Raw genomic sequence first — 19,412 nt, forward strand, 5'->3', positions numbered from 1 at the left:
TTCGAAAAAAATTTAAATTCTAGTGAGGTAGCTGAATTAACATTACTAATAAGAATGGTGAACCAGCTGGTCGCCTATCTTGGCTAGTGTAAAGTGGAAATGTATTTAAAGTGATAATTTTTACCATATGCGCATTAAATGTAGACATTCACATGTAAACAATACAATAATTGAAAAAATAACCGAAAAAATTAAGACGCCAAAAGAAAACACGAATATTTTATTACAATTTGAAATGCTTAGCTTTTCATATTTTGCAATATCCAGTTCATGTGACTTGAGACACGTGTGTACACTCCTGGAAATCCTGGTTCACCGCACCGGAAACCGAAGGAAACGATACCCACTTGCACCCATCGGATATTGCGAAAATAACCTTCATCTGGGTACATCAAAGGACCGCCAGAATCACTCTGAAAGAAAAGGAAGGGAAAAAAATAGATGAGAGCAAAATATAATATTTATACTGAAAATATCTTTTTTAAAATTTGAAGTTTGCAGAATGTTTTTTTATTTTTTTAAACTTAGTTTAATATATGAATAACATTTATTTAATAGAAAACGATATTTATTTTAATATAGTGGTTATAAAGGATATTGACTGTAGTGTACTTTTCCATCAATAGCTTTATTCTGTTGGAGAAACTTAAAGTATTTTTTACTATATAGGGGAAACTGAATTCCTAAGAGATTCATAATGCTACCTTTTTGCGAGCAAATTTAAGAAATAGCTAGTTTTATGTAAATAGAATCGTTGGTTAATCATTGTTCATTAGATAGGTTTGCCATATGTACTGTGTACACGGTATTATTACTATATTTCAGTACTCAGTTCTATTCACTCTGTCTTTCAATACTCATTATTTGTTCCGTTTTAGCCCTAAACTCTGTATTAAGGATTGTAACATTGGTATTCTATTCAATCACTTTGTAAATCTAAAATTCTATTTAGAAAAAAATAATAATCCATCTAAAGTTGGAAAATACTATAGAATTCAGTAGGGAAGAGAAATTAGCCCAAGGTTTTTGCGATTGTTGTCTAGTAAAACTCCGAGAATATGTATTTGCCAATCCAGTCCAAGTTTGAAGAGATTATTTTTTTTTTCTAATGTTTACTCAATGTTCGGTCGCAAGGAACATGTTGCCAGTGAAGAAAGTAGTGCCAGTGTAGAAATCTTATAACTATGTGAAAAAAAATACTATAATTAAAAAAGTAAAATGAATTTTAAAATATGATTGGATCAAAAAAGATTAGGCTCGAGATTTTTTATATTATTTTATGCTTTTATTTTATTAGATTACTTTAACTTTATCGATTTCTCTTAAAAATCAGAATAAAATAATAAACATGCAAGATATATTTATCCATTTTTTGCATGTTTCAGTGTTTGGTAGCCATGGCAAACCTAACGATAAATCATATTGTCTAGTATTTATTATCGCGGGGATTTCAAGCTATCTATAAATATGTGAACCTGAAAGTGTGAATGTCTGAAAATTTATCTATAAATGTATTCTTACTTGACAAGCATCTTTGCCTCCTTCCTCTAGACCTGCACAAATGAAGTCATTGGTGATGCCCCTTGGCAACCGACTCCTGCCAACTCGGCGATAGGCTTGACGACATTTTTCATTGGGGACAACAGGAATGTTTTCTACAACCTGCAATTTATCTGTCCCTTTGCCATCTTCAAAGAGAAAAAAAGAATGTAAGGAAATCAGGAACTCTAGGCCAAAAGATCGAAACATGATAATATAGGGGTGATCAGTATATATTTTTATATCTTTTTTCACAATTTGTCCTAAATTATAATAACGGTAACTTGAACAAAAAAAGTATTAAATGTATGTATTCATCGAGTCGCACACGAGTATAAATTCAATAACTCAAATATAAAAATATTGTTATGAAATAAAAAAAAATTAAGATGAGTAACCACGCAAGGTTACTCAGCCTCGCCTAATTAAAGGCATTCGGATTAAATTTGAATGACCTGACCGCTGCGACAGTATTTGTGGGAACTAAGGTTGAGTCCTAAGGGTCATCATCGGGCACAGTACAACTCTTCCCGTGGGAAAGATATCTCGTCATCAGAAGGAGGTAGCCGACCCCCTACCATTTCTGTACGAGAACCAACCAGCATGCCGGAATCTTCAAAAGAGGTGCCCTCTCGTGGGAGTGTTAAGATGAGTAAAAAGAAAAGGTGTACTGAAGTAAAACTGATATCAATGAAAATGTAACTGTTTAAATTGTAAAGTGGAGTAATAATAGTTTTTATGCAATAATTGACTATTAAGGAAGAACATCACGTCTACTAAATTGGCATCATTGAATCGGAGAAGCGTAAAAGCGATGGGTGTGCAATATTATTTGTGGAATTTACAGCTGAAAAAAATTAAAATTTTAAAAACTTTTATATAATTAAAATTCTAAAAAAAATTTAAATTGTTCCAAGATGTCAGATTATCACCGGGCAATTTATGAATATGAAAGCTCTATATCTAATGATTTTTTCTGTAGAAAACTAACACACTCAAGCACGTAATCACACACTCATTCGCTTTTTTATTAGTAATGATTGACTTTTTGTGATGACATAAAGAACAAGACATGTAGAATTTCTTCTGATCCTTCCAGATTCACAATTATATTAAATCGATGGCGACTTTTGTTTGCTGTGGGTAGATGGCGCCACAACAGCTGTAAGAAGGTTGAAGATTCATCGTCCGAAGTCACTAGTATGGAAGATTGTTATGAGTAAGGATAGAATCTGGGACCTTGTGGTTCGCTGCCCAGTAACATGACCACGATACAAAAGCAATTGCTCTGGTACCGTAGCTGTTAACTTATAAGCTTTCACCACAGTATCATGAAATGTTCTCTCTTGTAGGATCTTTCTTTCCTAGATTTTTTTTCCTTACTTAGAAGTCTTAATAAAAGAAATTTGCTTCAATTTTTTTTTTTTGTAAAATTTAACTTCATTATGAATAGAACAGAGAGAAAAAATATTATTTAACAGTTCAGTCAATTTATTAAAGATCAACTCCCCGGTACTACGATTGATATCTCGAGGAATACGAATTACAGAATATATAAGGCGATTAGTAATCGGATTTTCGATTAGGCAACTGACTAGAGCCCCTGGTCTGAGGGAGGCTGTATGGAGATCGATTAAAAAATATCAGTAACCTAATTTACAGGTAAATAAATTAATAAAAATTATAAGTTTTATGAGCTTAAATTTTAAAATAATGCTGAAACCTGGTAAAGTATAATTGGCCCGATTCCAATCTGTTTGAATCTGAATCTTCGTTCAGATTACTGTAGTCAGATCAGGTTACTTCGTTCAGATAGTTATTACGGTGTTTATAAGTACTAAGCGTTTATTGAAATAAAATAATGTATGGACATATATAAATCATAATAAGAACTCAGTCATAAATCATAATAAATGAATAAAACCTCTGACAAAATTAGTAGAATAAAGTAATATCTAAAATAAATCATAAGTTAGCTCATTAAGTACAAAATGTGTTGAAATGTGATATTAAACTGTCCAGTTTATTAAAAAGGAACCTCATAGTGTCCACTGCCTAGGGTAATAAAATATCTAAATCCCTCACTGTTCCTCATACAAATATTGTCTCAAATTTGTATGAGGAAGAGTGGAAGTTCTCACGTGAGCCAAATGGCCTTTAATTATTGTTACGGATTTCCCTCTATCATTATCAATCCTTCGGGTTCGTTTACTTGTGTGTATTTAGTGGTTGTGTATGGTATGAAGATAATACAACACAATGATCAGTCCTTTCAGTAGACGAACACACAACACTTTTATTGACACTACGACACACAGGACAGCACAAAGACGACAACTATATAGAGCATAGAGAAGACAATTATCTTCAACCGAGACGTGCACACAACAAGACTCTACTGCAGACAGTAGCGCACAGCTTAGTTCAGAACTAGCTTGACTCCTTCGCTGCTCTGCTAATCTCTGGAATACCCGTTGTTTAGCGTCGATTCCGACTACCGCTCTGGCAGCAGCAGACTGCCTCCTTTTATAGGTCTCAGGAGGCGGGGCTAGAAGCCTCTCAACCAATCATGAACTTTTGAAGCGTATCTCGGTTCCCAATGGACGAATCGGGAAAATTCTCGATGTTTCGGGTATAATCTATTTGGGCGCCAAAGTCGCCAAATGGTCGCCAAGTTCTGAGACCTCCGACGCGACACCCGGACTCCGTCCAATACAGATGACTGTAAAACAGTCTTTCTGATGATGGAACCAACTATGCTGGGAAGCAGCATCACAGATTCGAAACAATATGTTGCAAAATGAGAAAAATAATCTGCCAGTGCTTAACAGAGAAAGCATACAGGCAGTCCATCAGTATTCTACTTCGCTGGCAGTTAAGGAGTTGATTATAGAGAAAATGAGATATTTTTTCTATCTCAATTTCATACCATGCTGTCATACTCTTTGTCTTAGCTTTGATCTCTACTATATTAAATGCTATATTTATCATAAAATGATCTGTAACATATAACCTGGAATGGCAGGTTTGACAGATAACAAATATTTCGCTTCTTTGAAAAAAAGAAAATGATTTAACATTCTAATCAATTTATAACGCTAATTATTTCAGTGAAACTTTAGTTCATATATAAATGACTGTTTGCTTTATGTAAAATTCGAGCACTCTGTAAATAGTGCCTTTATAGTTTTGTTATGATATGGCCTATTATTAGAATGGAAATATCCATTAGTCACAGAATCGAACCTTCATTTTATTATTAACAATAAAGCAGTTTTAAATAATAATAAAATATGTTTGGACTTACGATATGATGTGTGTCCCCATCCCAACATAGATGTGTTGGCACCTGTAAGATTTCTAACAGATAATTCTGGAGATGGTAAGCATATAGGACGAAGAAATTGTTCAACCTCTTTTTCTAGGATCAGAATTGCGATATCGTTATAGTACTGGCCAGGAATGAACCTTTCGTGGAGAATGATTTTCGTCACATTGACTGAGTAACCATTATTTAGGTTGATGTCTCCTGCACGAATTGCGAAATTGGTAGGATTCAAAGTATTCCTGGAAATATTTTTTATGATTTTATTTAATTTTAATTAATTTTATTATAATAATAATTTTATATAATTTTTTAATGAATTAATTTTATTTTCATGCAAAATGACGCTGAGAAATGGATACAAAAGAGTACATACTTTCTATAAATAAAATTTAAAAAATATTGAAATTTCATAGCTATTCATTATGTAAAAGAAAGAACTTAAAGAAAAACAGAAGGCAAAGAAAAACACGCATCATCAATATATGTGTAAATATTTCAATTTATACCAATAATTATTTTCTAATCAATTGAATTCTAGCTTCCATTTTATTTTGATTACTAAATTGCGCGGACTCTTATTTTCCCACAGTGATTCTAACACATGCCGATTTAAAATACTGCATCAGCAAATCCCTAATGCAGCAAATTCCATTCTTCTTTCCTACTAGGTTCAGGGCCCTATCTGGTTCTTTCTCTTACAAAGAAATCTTAAAAGTGGATAAAAATTGAATTTAGATGTTAAAGCAAAATCATCAAACTTAATATTCTGATAGAAAAATTCTATGTAAATTGAAATTCAATCACATGCATAATATATTTTAATTTTTAATGGATGAACTCGAATTTCTCTTTTATGATATTTAAACAGTCTTAATTTCTTTTAAAATATTGTTTGATTTCCGATTTAAAAATATATATATATTATTTCATTCTTATAATCGTTCTAACAAAATGGCATTTAAAATTTTATTATTATATTTTACTTTCTATTCTTTAATATATTTTATAACTCATAAATTATAAATATGGTGTAAACTGAAAATTAATACTTCCCATGCTGCCAATTTGGCACCATCTTCCTGAAAAATATTTAGCTAAATTAATATAATGATTAATAATTAAAAGTTCGAAATTACAAAAATATTGTATTGTCATGGGAATTATGAAAAGTTATGTAACATTTCAGATCTCCAAAGTAGGAGTAAAAAATTGATTAAGAAATTCCATTTGCAGAAGAATGAAATATTTAAAATTAAATAAAAGCATTAAAAAAACCTACTTAATCCATACATTCAAACAAAATCATTTATTTAATTTTCGGGAAAAAAAACCTATCGTATTATCATTTACTAATATTTTTGCAATGCTTTTAGTTCTTTTTTAAAGCATATTGAAACTTTTCTTCTTTTTTTGAAATTGGTGTTTTCATAAAATTTTGAGAGATTTTAATTTTGTAAGGCATTTACATTCTGTTAAAGTAAATATGTTCGATTTTAAGTTAACCGTTTGGTTTCAATTCTTACCTTCTAAAGCCAAAACAATGAGCTGCAGTCAAAACGTGAGTTCTATCGATTAAGCTTCCACCACACAAATGCTTTCCGTTTTCCTGAATCGTCACCTATTACGGTTGTTTAGTAATTACAATTTTAAAGAAAAGAAAAGAAATATTTCATAAATAAACCTCATTAAACAGAACTATGTGCTTGTTATAAGCTACCCTTAATAAAATTGCAATTTTCAAAAATGTTTCGTTTTTACCTTTCAATGGGCGCACATATGAGAGAAGCATATCAAAGAAAAATTTCATTTCACATTTTTTTTTTCTCACAGGGCACGACGAAAGCATGACGTTGGCTATTCTTTTGGCTCCTTTCGACAAACAGTTAATCAACGCTTGAAATTATAAGTGTAAATAGAACTCTTCGAGTCTGCCATTTGTATTTCAGAAGTAAGCTGCTATATTTTTTTATATATTTTAATTTCTTTTTTTTTAATAATTGTTTTAGAAATAATGTATATGCAACTAATACTATATTATTTATTCTGAGAGCTAAAAAGGCTAAATTTACTGAGAGCTAAATTATTTCTGAGAGCTAAAAAGGTGATCCAAAATCTTAGCATGTGTTATTAATTTGGTTCCATGAATTCATTCCCATTTTTAAAAATATTTTTTATCTCAGATTTCTCATTCATGGCTCCACGAGTTCATTCTCAATTTTTTTAAATACTTTTTATCTCAAACTTCTCATTCATGAAAGTAACATGAGTATGTATTTCTTGTTCTAGAAGACTTTGAACTCAAAATTTTGATAGTCACTGTAATCGCAGCTAGTATTGTAGACACTTTATATTCTTTACTTTTTATTAAAAATGGATAGAAAGAGGGATTAGTTCTGATAATGGAACATTATCAATGTGCTGCAAGATATCTTATAAACTCCTTTAGTTTGAATAAATCTAGACTCTCCATTTATGTATTTTAGGTTTTAAGTAGCATTAGTGCGTACCAGACCATTAAAATACAAAACCTAAATTTTTTTTCTTTTCTATTGAACAATATTTTTTGATTCCAAGAACCTGTTTTCCTTCCTGTTTTTTTTCTCTCAGTTGCAAAATAATCTCTTCTAAAAACAGGATGATCAAGTTTTTCTTTGTTTCTTTATTGCAAAGTAATCAGAATAAAACAAAATATTTTTTAATCGCTCAAACACTTCTTAATTTTATTTAAAGAAATGTGCTAATATAGATAAATGAAATAAGCTAGAAAGACAGATGAAGAACTACACGAAAACATGCGAAATAATCTATAGAAAATTTTACATGGTAACTGAATGCCTTATAGTTTATATTATGCCGGGTTTACACTCTCGGCCAGTTATAATACCACAAGTAGGCAGCCCATGCGTAGAAAGGCTGAAAAATCCTGTTCAGTCATGCTGTTCAAAGCTGGACAACTACAAGCCGCTGCACCATATTTTTTCTTACTGCGCATGCGTTTGTAGAATTTGGCGGGTTTTTTGGTGTGAAAAAATTGATCACTTATCATAGACTAGCCGCCTTTGGCGACCAGCCGGTTCGCCAATCTTAATGTTCGTTTAAATTTTAATAATTAAATAGGTTGAACCGGAGTTTAACCCCCTTCTTCGCCAAGTTGCGATAACGCTCCAAAGCTGGCAATCTTTATTATGCACTATAAGTGAACATCTGCTCCTTTGCTTTTGAACATTTCGCAAGGTCGTTGTTGGCGATTTTTAAAAATTGCTCCAAGCAGGAGGTTAAACTCCGGTCGTACCATTAAATATTTTACGCAATTCCAACTTTAATAGATTCTTCGGCAAAATATTTTAAAACTTCAAATTTTTATAGTCATATAATTCACTCATAATATTATAAGGGCCTTCAGTCATAGCCTGATATGTATCTATCTAATTTTCTGTTACCCCTCGTAGAAATTATGCTTTAAATTAAAGTGTAAATGATTAATCTGCAATTAATATAATAATATTTTTTACTGAAACAAAGCATTTTTTTAATACTATGATTACTGATAATAGAGTCACTGAGCGTTTAGACTTTATGGGCACTAAAGAATATCTTTCTTAATTTATGTAATATCTCAAGAATTTGTCAACAAAAATTTCTCAGATTCATCATGAACAGATCGATTCATTAACAATGTTTAATTTTAAATGCATCAAACACTAAAAAAATAAAATGAATCGTTTAAAATAATCGGTCGAAAACAGGTTTAAAAAAATACTTAAAAAACGATGTACTTAAAACTATAAGCATATACAAAAAAGTATATAACTAACATAAATACAATTTAATTACAAAAGCATCCAATTAACCTAAAAATAATTTAAATCATTGAAAATAGGTTAAAAAAAACTACTTAAAACTATAAGCATATACAAAAAATATATAACATAAATACAATTTACTTAAAAAAGCATGCAACTAACCTAAAAATAATTTAAATCATCCGTTGGTTGCCAAGTCAACAGCCAGAAAACAATGCGCATGCGTGAATTTTCTTCGTCAGTTACGTTAACGCAAGTGCGTGAATTTTTCTACGCCAGTTGGGGTAACGCTATGCAGATTATACATTTTTAATTTCCTTTATTCTGTGTTATTTTAATTCAAAAGTACTTTAGAATGAATGTGAAACATGGATTAATTAACAATGTTTAATTTTAAATGCATAAAACATTAAGAAAATAAACAGAATCGTTTGAAATAATCCGCCGAAAAATGTTAACCCTAGCCTCAATTCTGTTGGGAGAAAAAAATAACTGAAAGTTGGCAGTGGGGAAAATGGGAGATTTTTTTGGCGGAAAAGTTGGCGGTGGAGAAAATGGAAGAGTTTTTTGGCGGGAAAGTTAGTTTTTAACTAATAATTAAAATTCTAATTAAAATTTCAAAAAAAGGGACCCCAGGTGCACATTCCCGACCTCTAAGGTATACATGTACCAAATTTGATAGCTGTATGTCAAATGACCTGACCTGTAGAGCGCCAACACACACACACACACACATTGAGCTTTATTATAAGTATAGATTAATTCCGACATTTTTTGCTCTTTGTTCATTCTGATGCGAGGTTGATTGTGTGTTATCATTTTATTTGCTATTTTTTTTTTACTATAGTTTTTCAAATATAGGTGTGTTGACTTTTTTTTTTATTTTAACATATTTCTTTGTGTAAATATCCATAATTTTAATACGATATGCAGCAAAAAATTCAGAGACGCCAAAATGGCAATTTATAGCCAAGCATGGAATGCCTGAATCTATCTTATGAAATTGTAGCAAACATAAAGAAGTTCCTTTTTACGCATGCGCTGCCTACTGGCCGTCTTATAACTGACCGAGTGTAAACCCGGCATTAATTTCATTTGCTGGTGTTATGGTTCTTTTTTTATTGTTTGACTGACTTCTGAAATCACCACTACAAGTTTAAAAACTGGTACATTGGTGTTGACATATTAGTAAAAGTTTCAGAATTCGTTGGAATTATTCTTTAAATTTTAGCAGTGTGCCAAGAACTATCTGTGACTAAACCAAATGTTACAGTATTTTGTGAAAGAAGTATCTTTGCAAACTATCGGGTATCATTGTTCCGGAATAACATGGAGCAGACTCTCTCATTTTGATGCCTAATATTCTGTCGCCATTACAATTTCAACAGCTCACTTGCTCTTGCACTATAAATAAATTCCTATGTCCGGTTCAATGCCAATTAATGCGCGTCTGCCTGTGTATTATCACATCGGGTTCATTATCATCCTGTTTATCAAATTTTGATGCTTGATTTAAGTTGATGCTGATGAGCAGCTTCGATTTTGTTTTCTTATGGTTAGGTAAACAAAATTTATTATTTTATAGAAATACATTAATTTTCCTGATTTTAAATATTATCACGGGAGTAATTTTTAGAGGAATTGATTTCAGGAGTTGCTTTCATGCTTCAAAACGAATATTGCTTACCATCCACGGAAATTGTCCCTGTATCGAAAGTGATCCACCAATACCACCTCCATAACCCCATCCAGTTGTTTCAGCTGAAATATAAATAAAAACAAAACAAAACAAAAACTCATTAAAATCGGGAATAATTATTATTTATTTTATAGGAAAGCAAAATCTAACACATATTTAAGGATATTAGGAAGAATTGATGTCATTAAAAAATTTCTTCTGAGAAAATGCTCCTAAAAATTCTTCTATGATATTTTTGAGGATTTTTTTTTAAAGAAAAGTCATCGCTAATGGCTGATCTTCTATATTTTCTCATACAATAGCAATTATATGAAACTTTTATTTAATTCCTGCTTAATATAGATAATTCTTACCAAAGCATCACTCTTTTTCCGTTTAAAAACTTAAATTTTCCATGAACTATGAAAATTTTTTCTTGGTATTTCAGATTTTTTTTTTCATGCCATTAATTCTGAAGTGAAAATAACTTCCTTTGAAAAAAAAAACCTGAATTCTGTCTCAAAATTACATATAAAATTCGTAACAAATAGCATCTTGATTTCGAAATAATTCTGAATTGTAATTTTATTCGAAAATTTACATTCTGGTTTCTGAAACGAAAGAAATTAATCTGTTTCATACAAGTATATGTTGCAAGTTACTATGAATATTATTGAAACGTTGGAACTGCAGTGAAAGAAATGCTTAACCAGTGCTACTCTATTTTTCAAAAACTTGTTTACGAATATGAAAATAATAATCCGTAATTGTAATTTTATTCGAATCATTTACATTATGGTATCTGAAATGAAGGAAATTAATCTATTTTATATAAGGGTTTGTTGCAAATTATTATGAATGTTATTAAAACGCTGGAAATGAAGTGAAGAAACTGTTAACTAGATTAACTGTTGATAATCTATTTTTCAAAAACTTGTTCACGAATATAAGAATGAAAATTCCCCGTATAACTAAAATTAATTATTGGATTCATTGGTGGTAGATTGGAAGCTGGTGAAATCTTACAGTCCCATACTAGGTTGGGATGTTTTTTAGTTTAATTAACTTCCCGTTTTAAAGCAACACTAGAGTCATTTTGCGACAGACCTCGTAATTCTGAGCCGCGATCAGATGACGAGGATGACACCTGAATTGGCACCACACCCTCCAAGCTTCCACACTACACCAGTGAGAGGAGGTTTGGCCCCAACGGATTATCGTGCATTAGACCAGCTTACATGACGGTTCTTCGGTGGAATTGAGTCTCAAACTCGTAACCATCCGGTTCAGAAGCCGAGACCATACCATCAAACCATCGTTGTCCCTAAACTAGCTTCGGATATTTAGCAAGTAGAAAAAGTTAACTCATCTCATTGGATGCCATAATGGGCATATTTCGTATTGCACAGAGTTTTCTGATAAACTTTGTATAGCTATCAGTATTCAAATTTATATGAATACTTCTTGGCGTAAAATATTTGTTATTATCAATCGTTAAATATTAAAATTGGGTCTTTATTAATTAAAACAATAATTGACACTTTTGTATGATTTTATTACACTCAAAATTTATTAGGTTTACTCAATTGCGAGAGTGTGCCTTATTTCTTTAAAAAATGTAATTGTAATAAAAAAAAATTACTTTCCTTCATTCTTACATCAAAGATGTGTATGAGCCAAAGAAGACTATAAAAAAAATGTATGGTTAAGAAAATAAAATGCTACGCTTACGTACCTAGTGGTGGATCAAATATACTTAGATCGCTTAGATTGACGCTCGGTAACCTGTCCAAAATTTTGAAGAAGTTGATTTCAGTCGTTGACATTTTTGGAACCCAAATAGCATATCCACAATCTTTGGTGGTCACATATAAGTAAAATGTAAAGGTAAATTTTACTAACAATGAATAAGTAATTATTTTAGAAATTCAACAAATATATTAAAAACAATTAATTTATATTTCATAAAACTGATCCGAAGTTAGCAGAATGAAAGAAAAAAGGCAGCCACAATATCTTTGCTTTTCTATCGTAAAATCCGTTGCAAACTTAATGACTTGACGTCGAGAGTAACAATATTTTGTGTTCTGTAAAATGGGCAAAAGAGTCCCATTACAAGCAGTTCACATGCCTGTTTCTCTTGAGGAAAGTCCAACTGCTGATTGGCGTATTTCATTCAAGACAGTCGATGGAGAGGACTAACCACGCGTTTTTATAGAATAAAGATATTCGTATTTTCGTAATTCACTCAGTCCTTTATATATTGAACTTTGTATGCTTTAAATAAAACTGAATTATTGAATAAATAATATAGATATTTTAAAAAGTCTTTATTGACTTTTTAAAATATCTATATTATTTATTAATATAGATATTTTAAAAAGTCACTAAAGACTTTTTCTTGTATTTTTTTTTTTTTAGAAAATATTATATTTCATACAAACACATAATGAACATTACATTTCCTTAAGTTTAGCTTGTAGCAACAGTTAGCTTAATCTTCCAGTTTCAGTTTTCATCAACGTGATAGCAACTAGCTGATAAAAACTAATTTTTACCACGTACTCATAACGTGTTCGTGCAGGTTAAATTTTATTTTGAGCGAAATAAATTATATATATATATATATATATATATATATATATATTAAATACAGAAAATAAGTTTTTAGGTTAAAACATTGTATCATTAAAAAGTTAATTTTTTTTAACTTTAAGATTATGTAAAACCATTCTTGTGCTGTAATATTTTTGGGAGTTATTGTGGAAGGATGCCAAAATTTCACATAATTTTTTATTACATGGTGTGGCAAAAAGAAATCCTGGCAAACAATTTTTAATACAACTTTATTAAATATAAATAAATTAAAAAAATATAACAAATAATAATAAGAGTAGACTTTTATTAATAAATAAATTTAATGTTTAAAAGTGGACGACTTTTGCAGCGATGCAGAGGCGCAAATGCTTATTGAAATTTTCAACAATGAGCCGCAAGTCATCTTTCCTTTAATCTACCCCATTCCCGCCGAAGCGATTGCTTTAGAGAGTCCAAACTTTTGTAAGGCTTAATGCAAGCCCTAGATTTCAATATGGACCATACACTGTAATCCAAAGGATTGAGATTCGGAGAGTATTGTGCAGTTGGTATCACATCCTGAAAATGTGCCTTGCACCACTCTTGCTGGTGCGGAGTCTTGTTGAAACGTCCAATTTATATTGTTGAATTTCTTTTTGACCCATGGAAGTACAACAGCTACTAGAATGTTCCCCTGGTACATGTTTTTATTTATTTTAACACCCTCATCCACAAAAACAAAAGGTTTAAAAAAGCCAAAAAATATAAACTAAGTTATATATCATAAGATATTTTATAATTGAAATGGTAGACAAAAAGAAATGAACACAAATTAAAAAGAAATTAGTTAAAATCTATTCTAGGATGCAATAACTTTGTCCGAGTTTTTTTGCCACACCCTGTAATGAAAATTATAATTAAAACTTCAAAAAAAAAAAATCGCCCCCAGGTGCACATTTCTATCCTCCTAAGTATATATATCACCTCCTAAATATATAACTCTAGATCAAATGGTCTGTTCTTTAGAGTGCCACCATACACATACATTCGGTTTTATTATAAATAAAGACATAGATAATAGCCAAAGTGAAGAAAAAAAAAACCACACGTGATTCGCTCTTCCTTTCTTCTTCCACCTTCCTCATTAGAGCTCCCCCAAGAACCAGGGGAAATGCGCAACAGACTTTCGGTACAACAACATTGTCCACCCAGCCGCACACTGGGGGCCATCCACCCATCGATATGGAAGCTGCAGCAGATTTGCAAATTCGAATATCCACGCAATAAGTATCCAGATATCTATACCCAGATATTGAACAGTTTGCATTGAAATGAGAGTAAGTCCATTTCACTGGCCCTGCAGTAAAACATAAAGTAAAATTTAAAAAAATTCGTCTATTGCTAATGTAATATGAGAAATATGAAACAATATAAGTTTGATATAAAAGTACAATAATAAAATAAATCCCGGTTTAGAAAAAAGAAAGATACATTCAGTGAATAACTTTTATTAAAGCTATTATTTGAGTTCATTATATCTAAGGAACACGAAAAATAGTATCTTCATATAGTGGAAACTCATTGATCAGAAAATTTTAATTTCCACTTTTTTCTCTGATTATTGTTAATAAAAAGTTAAAATACAATTTTTGATTTGAATTTACTTCGGTTAATTAAAAGACGAAATTTAAAATTGCTTTCATTTTTGGATTGTTTTTGTTATTTAAATATATCTGTATATTCTATCCTCAGAGATGGATAATGAATAACTTTTTAATGTAAATTCATCCTCGGATTTTACTACTGTACAATGTTAACAATTAAGAAACTCTTTTAAATTAAATTCAGACATCTTTAAAATTAATAAAAAATTAATTAAATCTGTTTTTAATTTAATTTAAACATTTTTTTTAAATTTTGGTTTCTTCTTTAAGAGTTTGGATTGCAATATTTATTTGGAATTTTTATTTAATAATTATGATATTCAGAGTGCTTTATACTTCGCTTACTGAAATTATCATTTCTTTCACAACATCTCTAAAAAATTATTGATATTTTTAATTATAATTATATTACTTTATTTTTAAAAACTTTATTTATAAATCTAAGCCACCACTTCTCAGTTTGATGCTATCTATCTCACTTGCCAGTTTGAGCCCTATTATTCAAAATTTTCCATAAATCATATTTTTATTAAGTATCTGTTAAATTCAAATAAAGACGATCCACTATAGTATTAAACACATGAAAATTAATCTTGTATTAGATTTTTTTTTAAAATTCATTTTCAGTTTTTTTACCAAGCATTTAATTATATGTATATGATCAAAAATTGATGCAACGTTGAAAATCGAGGGCCGAAAATGAGACATAATAAGATAAATTTCATGATATTTATTAGAATAGGAGTTATATTTTAAATATTTGCAATAAAAGTAATAAATAACTTTTAGCATATAACTTCGAGCATTTTATAGATTATAGTAAATTGTCATTTCTATTTAAGAGATGTGACAAAAACATATTTTTGTATATGATTTTGTTACAATAATATAATTAGATACAATGACTAAAATATATGGAAAATGAAAAATTGAGATTATTTTTTCTGCAACTTCTAAAAATGAATTATTATTATTATATTCAGAGAGGGAAGATAGTGCTAATTATTTGAAAAATTAAGATTTTAATTAACCCTTCATAGCAGTTTTTTTACTGTTAAAAATAGAAATAATTATAAATTAATTTATTTTTAAAGATAGAAAATTATTATAGCGTGTGACAACAAAAAGAAAGTCAAATATGTTTTCCTCAGTTCTGTAACATCATGAGTGAAATGAAAATTTCATTATAATATGATGCCAGAATTATTGAATTATTTTGATATTACTTTCTGTAACATAAAATCACACTCATACATTATGTAAGTATATATTATTCCCCTTTTTTTGTTGCTGTTAAAAAACTCTTTCATTGGAATGAAATTTTATTTTTCACCTATTTCTTATGCTCCCTTTTGTTCATAATTTGCTCCTCGTTCTTTTGAGCATTTTGCTTTAATATTCATTACAGAATCCCCCTCCATCTACTTACAACATCTCTACTAAAATTTTATTAAATCTATAAATATCTTCTTATATTTGGAATCATTCTGAATTTCACATAATCAATTACAACCAAAAGTAAAACTCAACGAGAAGAAACAGATACTTCAAATTGATTGGTCGATAATCGATTAAAGGGTCTCAGGACTCTTAAATTTCAAATTTTTCGATATTTTGAAAAAAATATATGTTAGAGTTCCAGCTTTTCTGAACATTTTGGTACTAAAATATTCAGAATTAACTTTCAGAGTTACTGAGAAAAAGCTAAAACAACACCGATTAAATGTAAACAGGAACTTCCTCTTCCAGAACGTCAAAAGACATATAATTGCAGCATTCTTTGATGTACATAAGGGGAAAAAATTTCACATTTCAAAAGAGAAATGGAACAAATTAAGCTAATTATGGCAGTGCTTACGTTTTTGGGATTTTTTTAATTTACATTACATTGTTGAAATTCTTTTTAACTGTTTTTACTTTAAAACTATTTTTTCACAAAAAAAAAAAAAAAACTTGAAGTTCGTGCGCAGGATTTCTCAAAAACTACATATCCTATTACTCTAAAATTCCATGCTTATGATCAAAATAAGTTCCTCTATGACTTGCACATGAATTTTTATATAAATTGTTTATAGGAAAAAACTTACATAAATTTTAATTAGATTTTTCTTGAAATTTCAATTTTTCTAAATAAATGTATTTAAATAAACATGAGATAAATAAACTTTTTTTCAAAAAGATTTATTAAACAAAAGTAAAAATTAAAGCTAACTAATTTATGCTTCTGGATTTTTTTTTAATTTACATGAATTTATTCAAACTCTTTTTTTTTTTTTTCTTCTTCTTTTTTTTAAACTATTTTTCGACTTCAATATTAATTTTCTCAAAACAAATAAATAAAGCTTAGTTTCAGAATATCTCAAAAACTACTTATCTTATTCATATGAAATATCATGCACACACTCAAAATAATTTACTATTGAACAGTTACTAAATTTCTCCACCTTACCATTGTTTTCATTTTGCGCAGATATAAATTGGACGTAAACGAGGAATCCCCAAAGCACAGAAGCAAGAGTCATTTCTTTGTTCTCTTCTAAGGGAAGTTATTGGAAATATTGCGCGACAGCTTTTGAGGGAGAGACGAGTTATAAAGGAACCGGAATTCTGATACTTTTATTTTTATTTCCTTTTCTTTCAACATATCCCGGAGAAGGAAATGAGTAATATGCCTTTTTCTTGGATTAAAAAAATAAAACAGTGTAATTTTGACAGTTTTGAAATAGCATGTAATGAACTGTAGAAGGCGTGATATTTAATTTTCTGCTGTTAAATCTTAGGTATGTAACATCTTTATGCTGCTTTTATAAGAGTATATAAGCTATAAAGTAAATGTAATCTCGATTTGCATGGTAATAAATTTATAGTTATTGAAAGTTACTATAAATGCGAAGACTTCTTCACATAATAAGTTATTTAGAGACACAGAATAAGTTTAAAATAAATTCTCAATCGATAGCATACAGGTATTGAATTGATACTAAAGTTAGAGTCAATATGTATTTTATAATAAATGGACATTTGAGACTTTCTTGCACAGTTGCAGTTTTTCCATGAAAGCGTGCCTTAAATTGTCATATTTCCAAGGAAACAATGTTGTCTTTAATAAAAATTAATCTATACTTATAATAAAGCTCAAAGTGTGTGTGTGTGTGTGTGTGTGTGTGTGTGTGTGTGTGTGTGTGTGTGTGTGTGTTGGTGCTCTACAGGCCAGGTCATTTGACATACAGCTACCAAATTTGGTACATGTATACCTTAGAGGTCGGGAATGTGCACCTGGGGTCCCTTTTTTTAAAATTTTAATTATTAATTAAAAACTAACTTTCCCGCCAAAAAAAAATCTTCCATTTTCCCCATCGCCAACTTTTCCGCCAAAATAATCTTCCATTTTCCCCACCGCCAAATGAATAAGGCTTCTCTTTTTTTTTTTTTTCTCCCAACATTAATGAGGCTAGGGTTTACATTTTTCGGCGGATTATTTCAAACGATTCTGTTTATTTTCTTAATGTTTTATGCATTTAAAATTAAGCATTGTTAATTAATCCATGTTTCAGATTCATTCTGAAGTACTTTTGAATTAAAATAACACAGAATAAAGGAAATTAAAAATGTATAATCTGCATAGCGTTACCCCAACTGGCGTAGAAAAATTCACGCATTTGCGTTACCTAACTGGCGAAGAAAATTCACGCATGCGCATTGTTCTGATTGTTGTCATGACAACCACTATCAACGGATGATTTACATTATTTTTAGGTTAGTTGCATGCTTTTGTAAGTAAATTGTATTTATGTTATATATTTTTTGTATATGCTTATAGTTTTAAGTAGTTTTTTTTAACCTATTTTCAATGATTTAAATTATTTTTAGGTTAATTGGATGCTTTTGTAATTAAATTGTATTTATGTTAGTTATATACTTTTTTGTATATGCTTATAGTTTTAAGTACATCGTTTTTTAAGTAGTTTTTTGAAACCTGTTTTAGACCGATTATTTTAAACGATTCATTTTATTTTCTTAGTGTTTGATGCATTTAAAATCAAACATTGTTAATGAATCGATTTGTTCATGATGAATCTGAGAAAATTTTGTTGACAAATTCTTGAGATATTACATAAATTAAGAAAGATATTCTTTAGTGCCCATAAAGTTTAAACGCTCAGTGACTCTATTATCAGTAATCATATTATTAAAAAAATGCTTTGTTTCAGTAAAAAATATTATTATATTAATCGCAGATGAATCATTTACACTTTAATTTAAAGCATAAATTCTACGAGGGGTAACAGAAAATTAGAGAGATACATATCACGTTACGACGGAAGGCCTTTATAATATTATGAGTGAATTATATGACTATAAAAATTTGAAGTTTTAAAATATTTTGCTGAAGAATCTATTAAAGTTGGAATGGCATAAAATATTTAATTATTAAAATTTTAACGAACATTAAGATTGGCTAACCGGCTGGTCGCCAAAGGCGGCTAGTGTTTAATAAAGTTTTTAATATAGTCAGTCATAGCTATATTGCACCAAACACTAAGTGATTTAAGGGTAGCTTTAAAGGTAACTTTTCTTTAAACTGGATTTTAACTATGAAACGAGAAGTTTTAATGACTTCTGCAAGAGATATAAGCGGAAAAAATCTGAATTTCGGTTTCTGTAAATCTGTCGGTCTGAAAATATATTGACTGAAACTTGATTAATATAAGCATATTCATGTCTCAGTTTCATAATAGCAAACTATCCCTACCTTTTCTAAAGTAGCATAACTACCTGCGGGATGATTTTTTTTTTTTTTTTTTTTGAAAAATGTTATAAAA

At 29.8% G+C, this 19,412-nt stretch overlaps 1 protein-coding gene across 2 annotated transcripts; it reads right to left on the reverse strand.

Annotated features, from left to right (window-relative positions):
- Positions 1-205: 205 nt before the first annotated feature.
- On the reverse strand, positions 206-17,179 carry LOC129964112 (clotting factor B-like). 2 transcript variants are annotated; one of them, XM_056078798.1, is made up of 8 exons: positions 17,039-17,179; positions 14,034-14,282; positions 12,084-12,203; positions 10,358-10,431; positions 6,391-6,485; positions 4,847-5,106; positions 1,522-1,688; positions 206-413 (listed from the first exon to the last, which is right to left on the reverse strand). In XM_056078798.1, the coding sequence occupies exons 1-8, from the start codon at positions 17,109-17,111 to the stop codon at positions 240-242; spliced, it is 1,212 nt and encodes a 403-aa protein (XP_055934773.1). In that variant the 5' UTR covers positions 17,112-17,179; the 3' UTR covers positions 206-239. The 2 variants fall into 2 exon arrangements, with proteins under 2 accessions (XP_055934773.1, XP_055934774.1); XM_056078799.1 differs by lacking the exon at positions 14,034-14,282.
- Between the last annotated feature and the right edge of the window lie 2,233 nt (positions 17,180-19,412).

Source organism: Argiope bruennichi, chromosome 3, assembly GCF_947563725.1.
Source record: "Argiope bruennichi chromosome 3, qqArgBrue1.1, whole genome shotgun sequence".
NCBI lineage: Eukaryota > Metazoa > Arthropoda > Arachnida > Araneae > Araneidae > Argiope > Argiope bruennichi.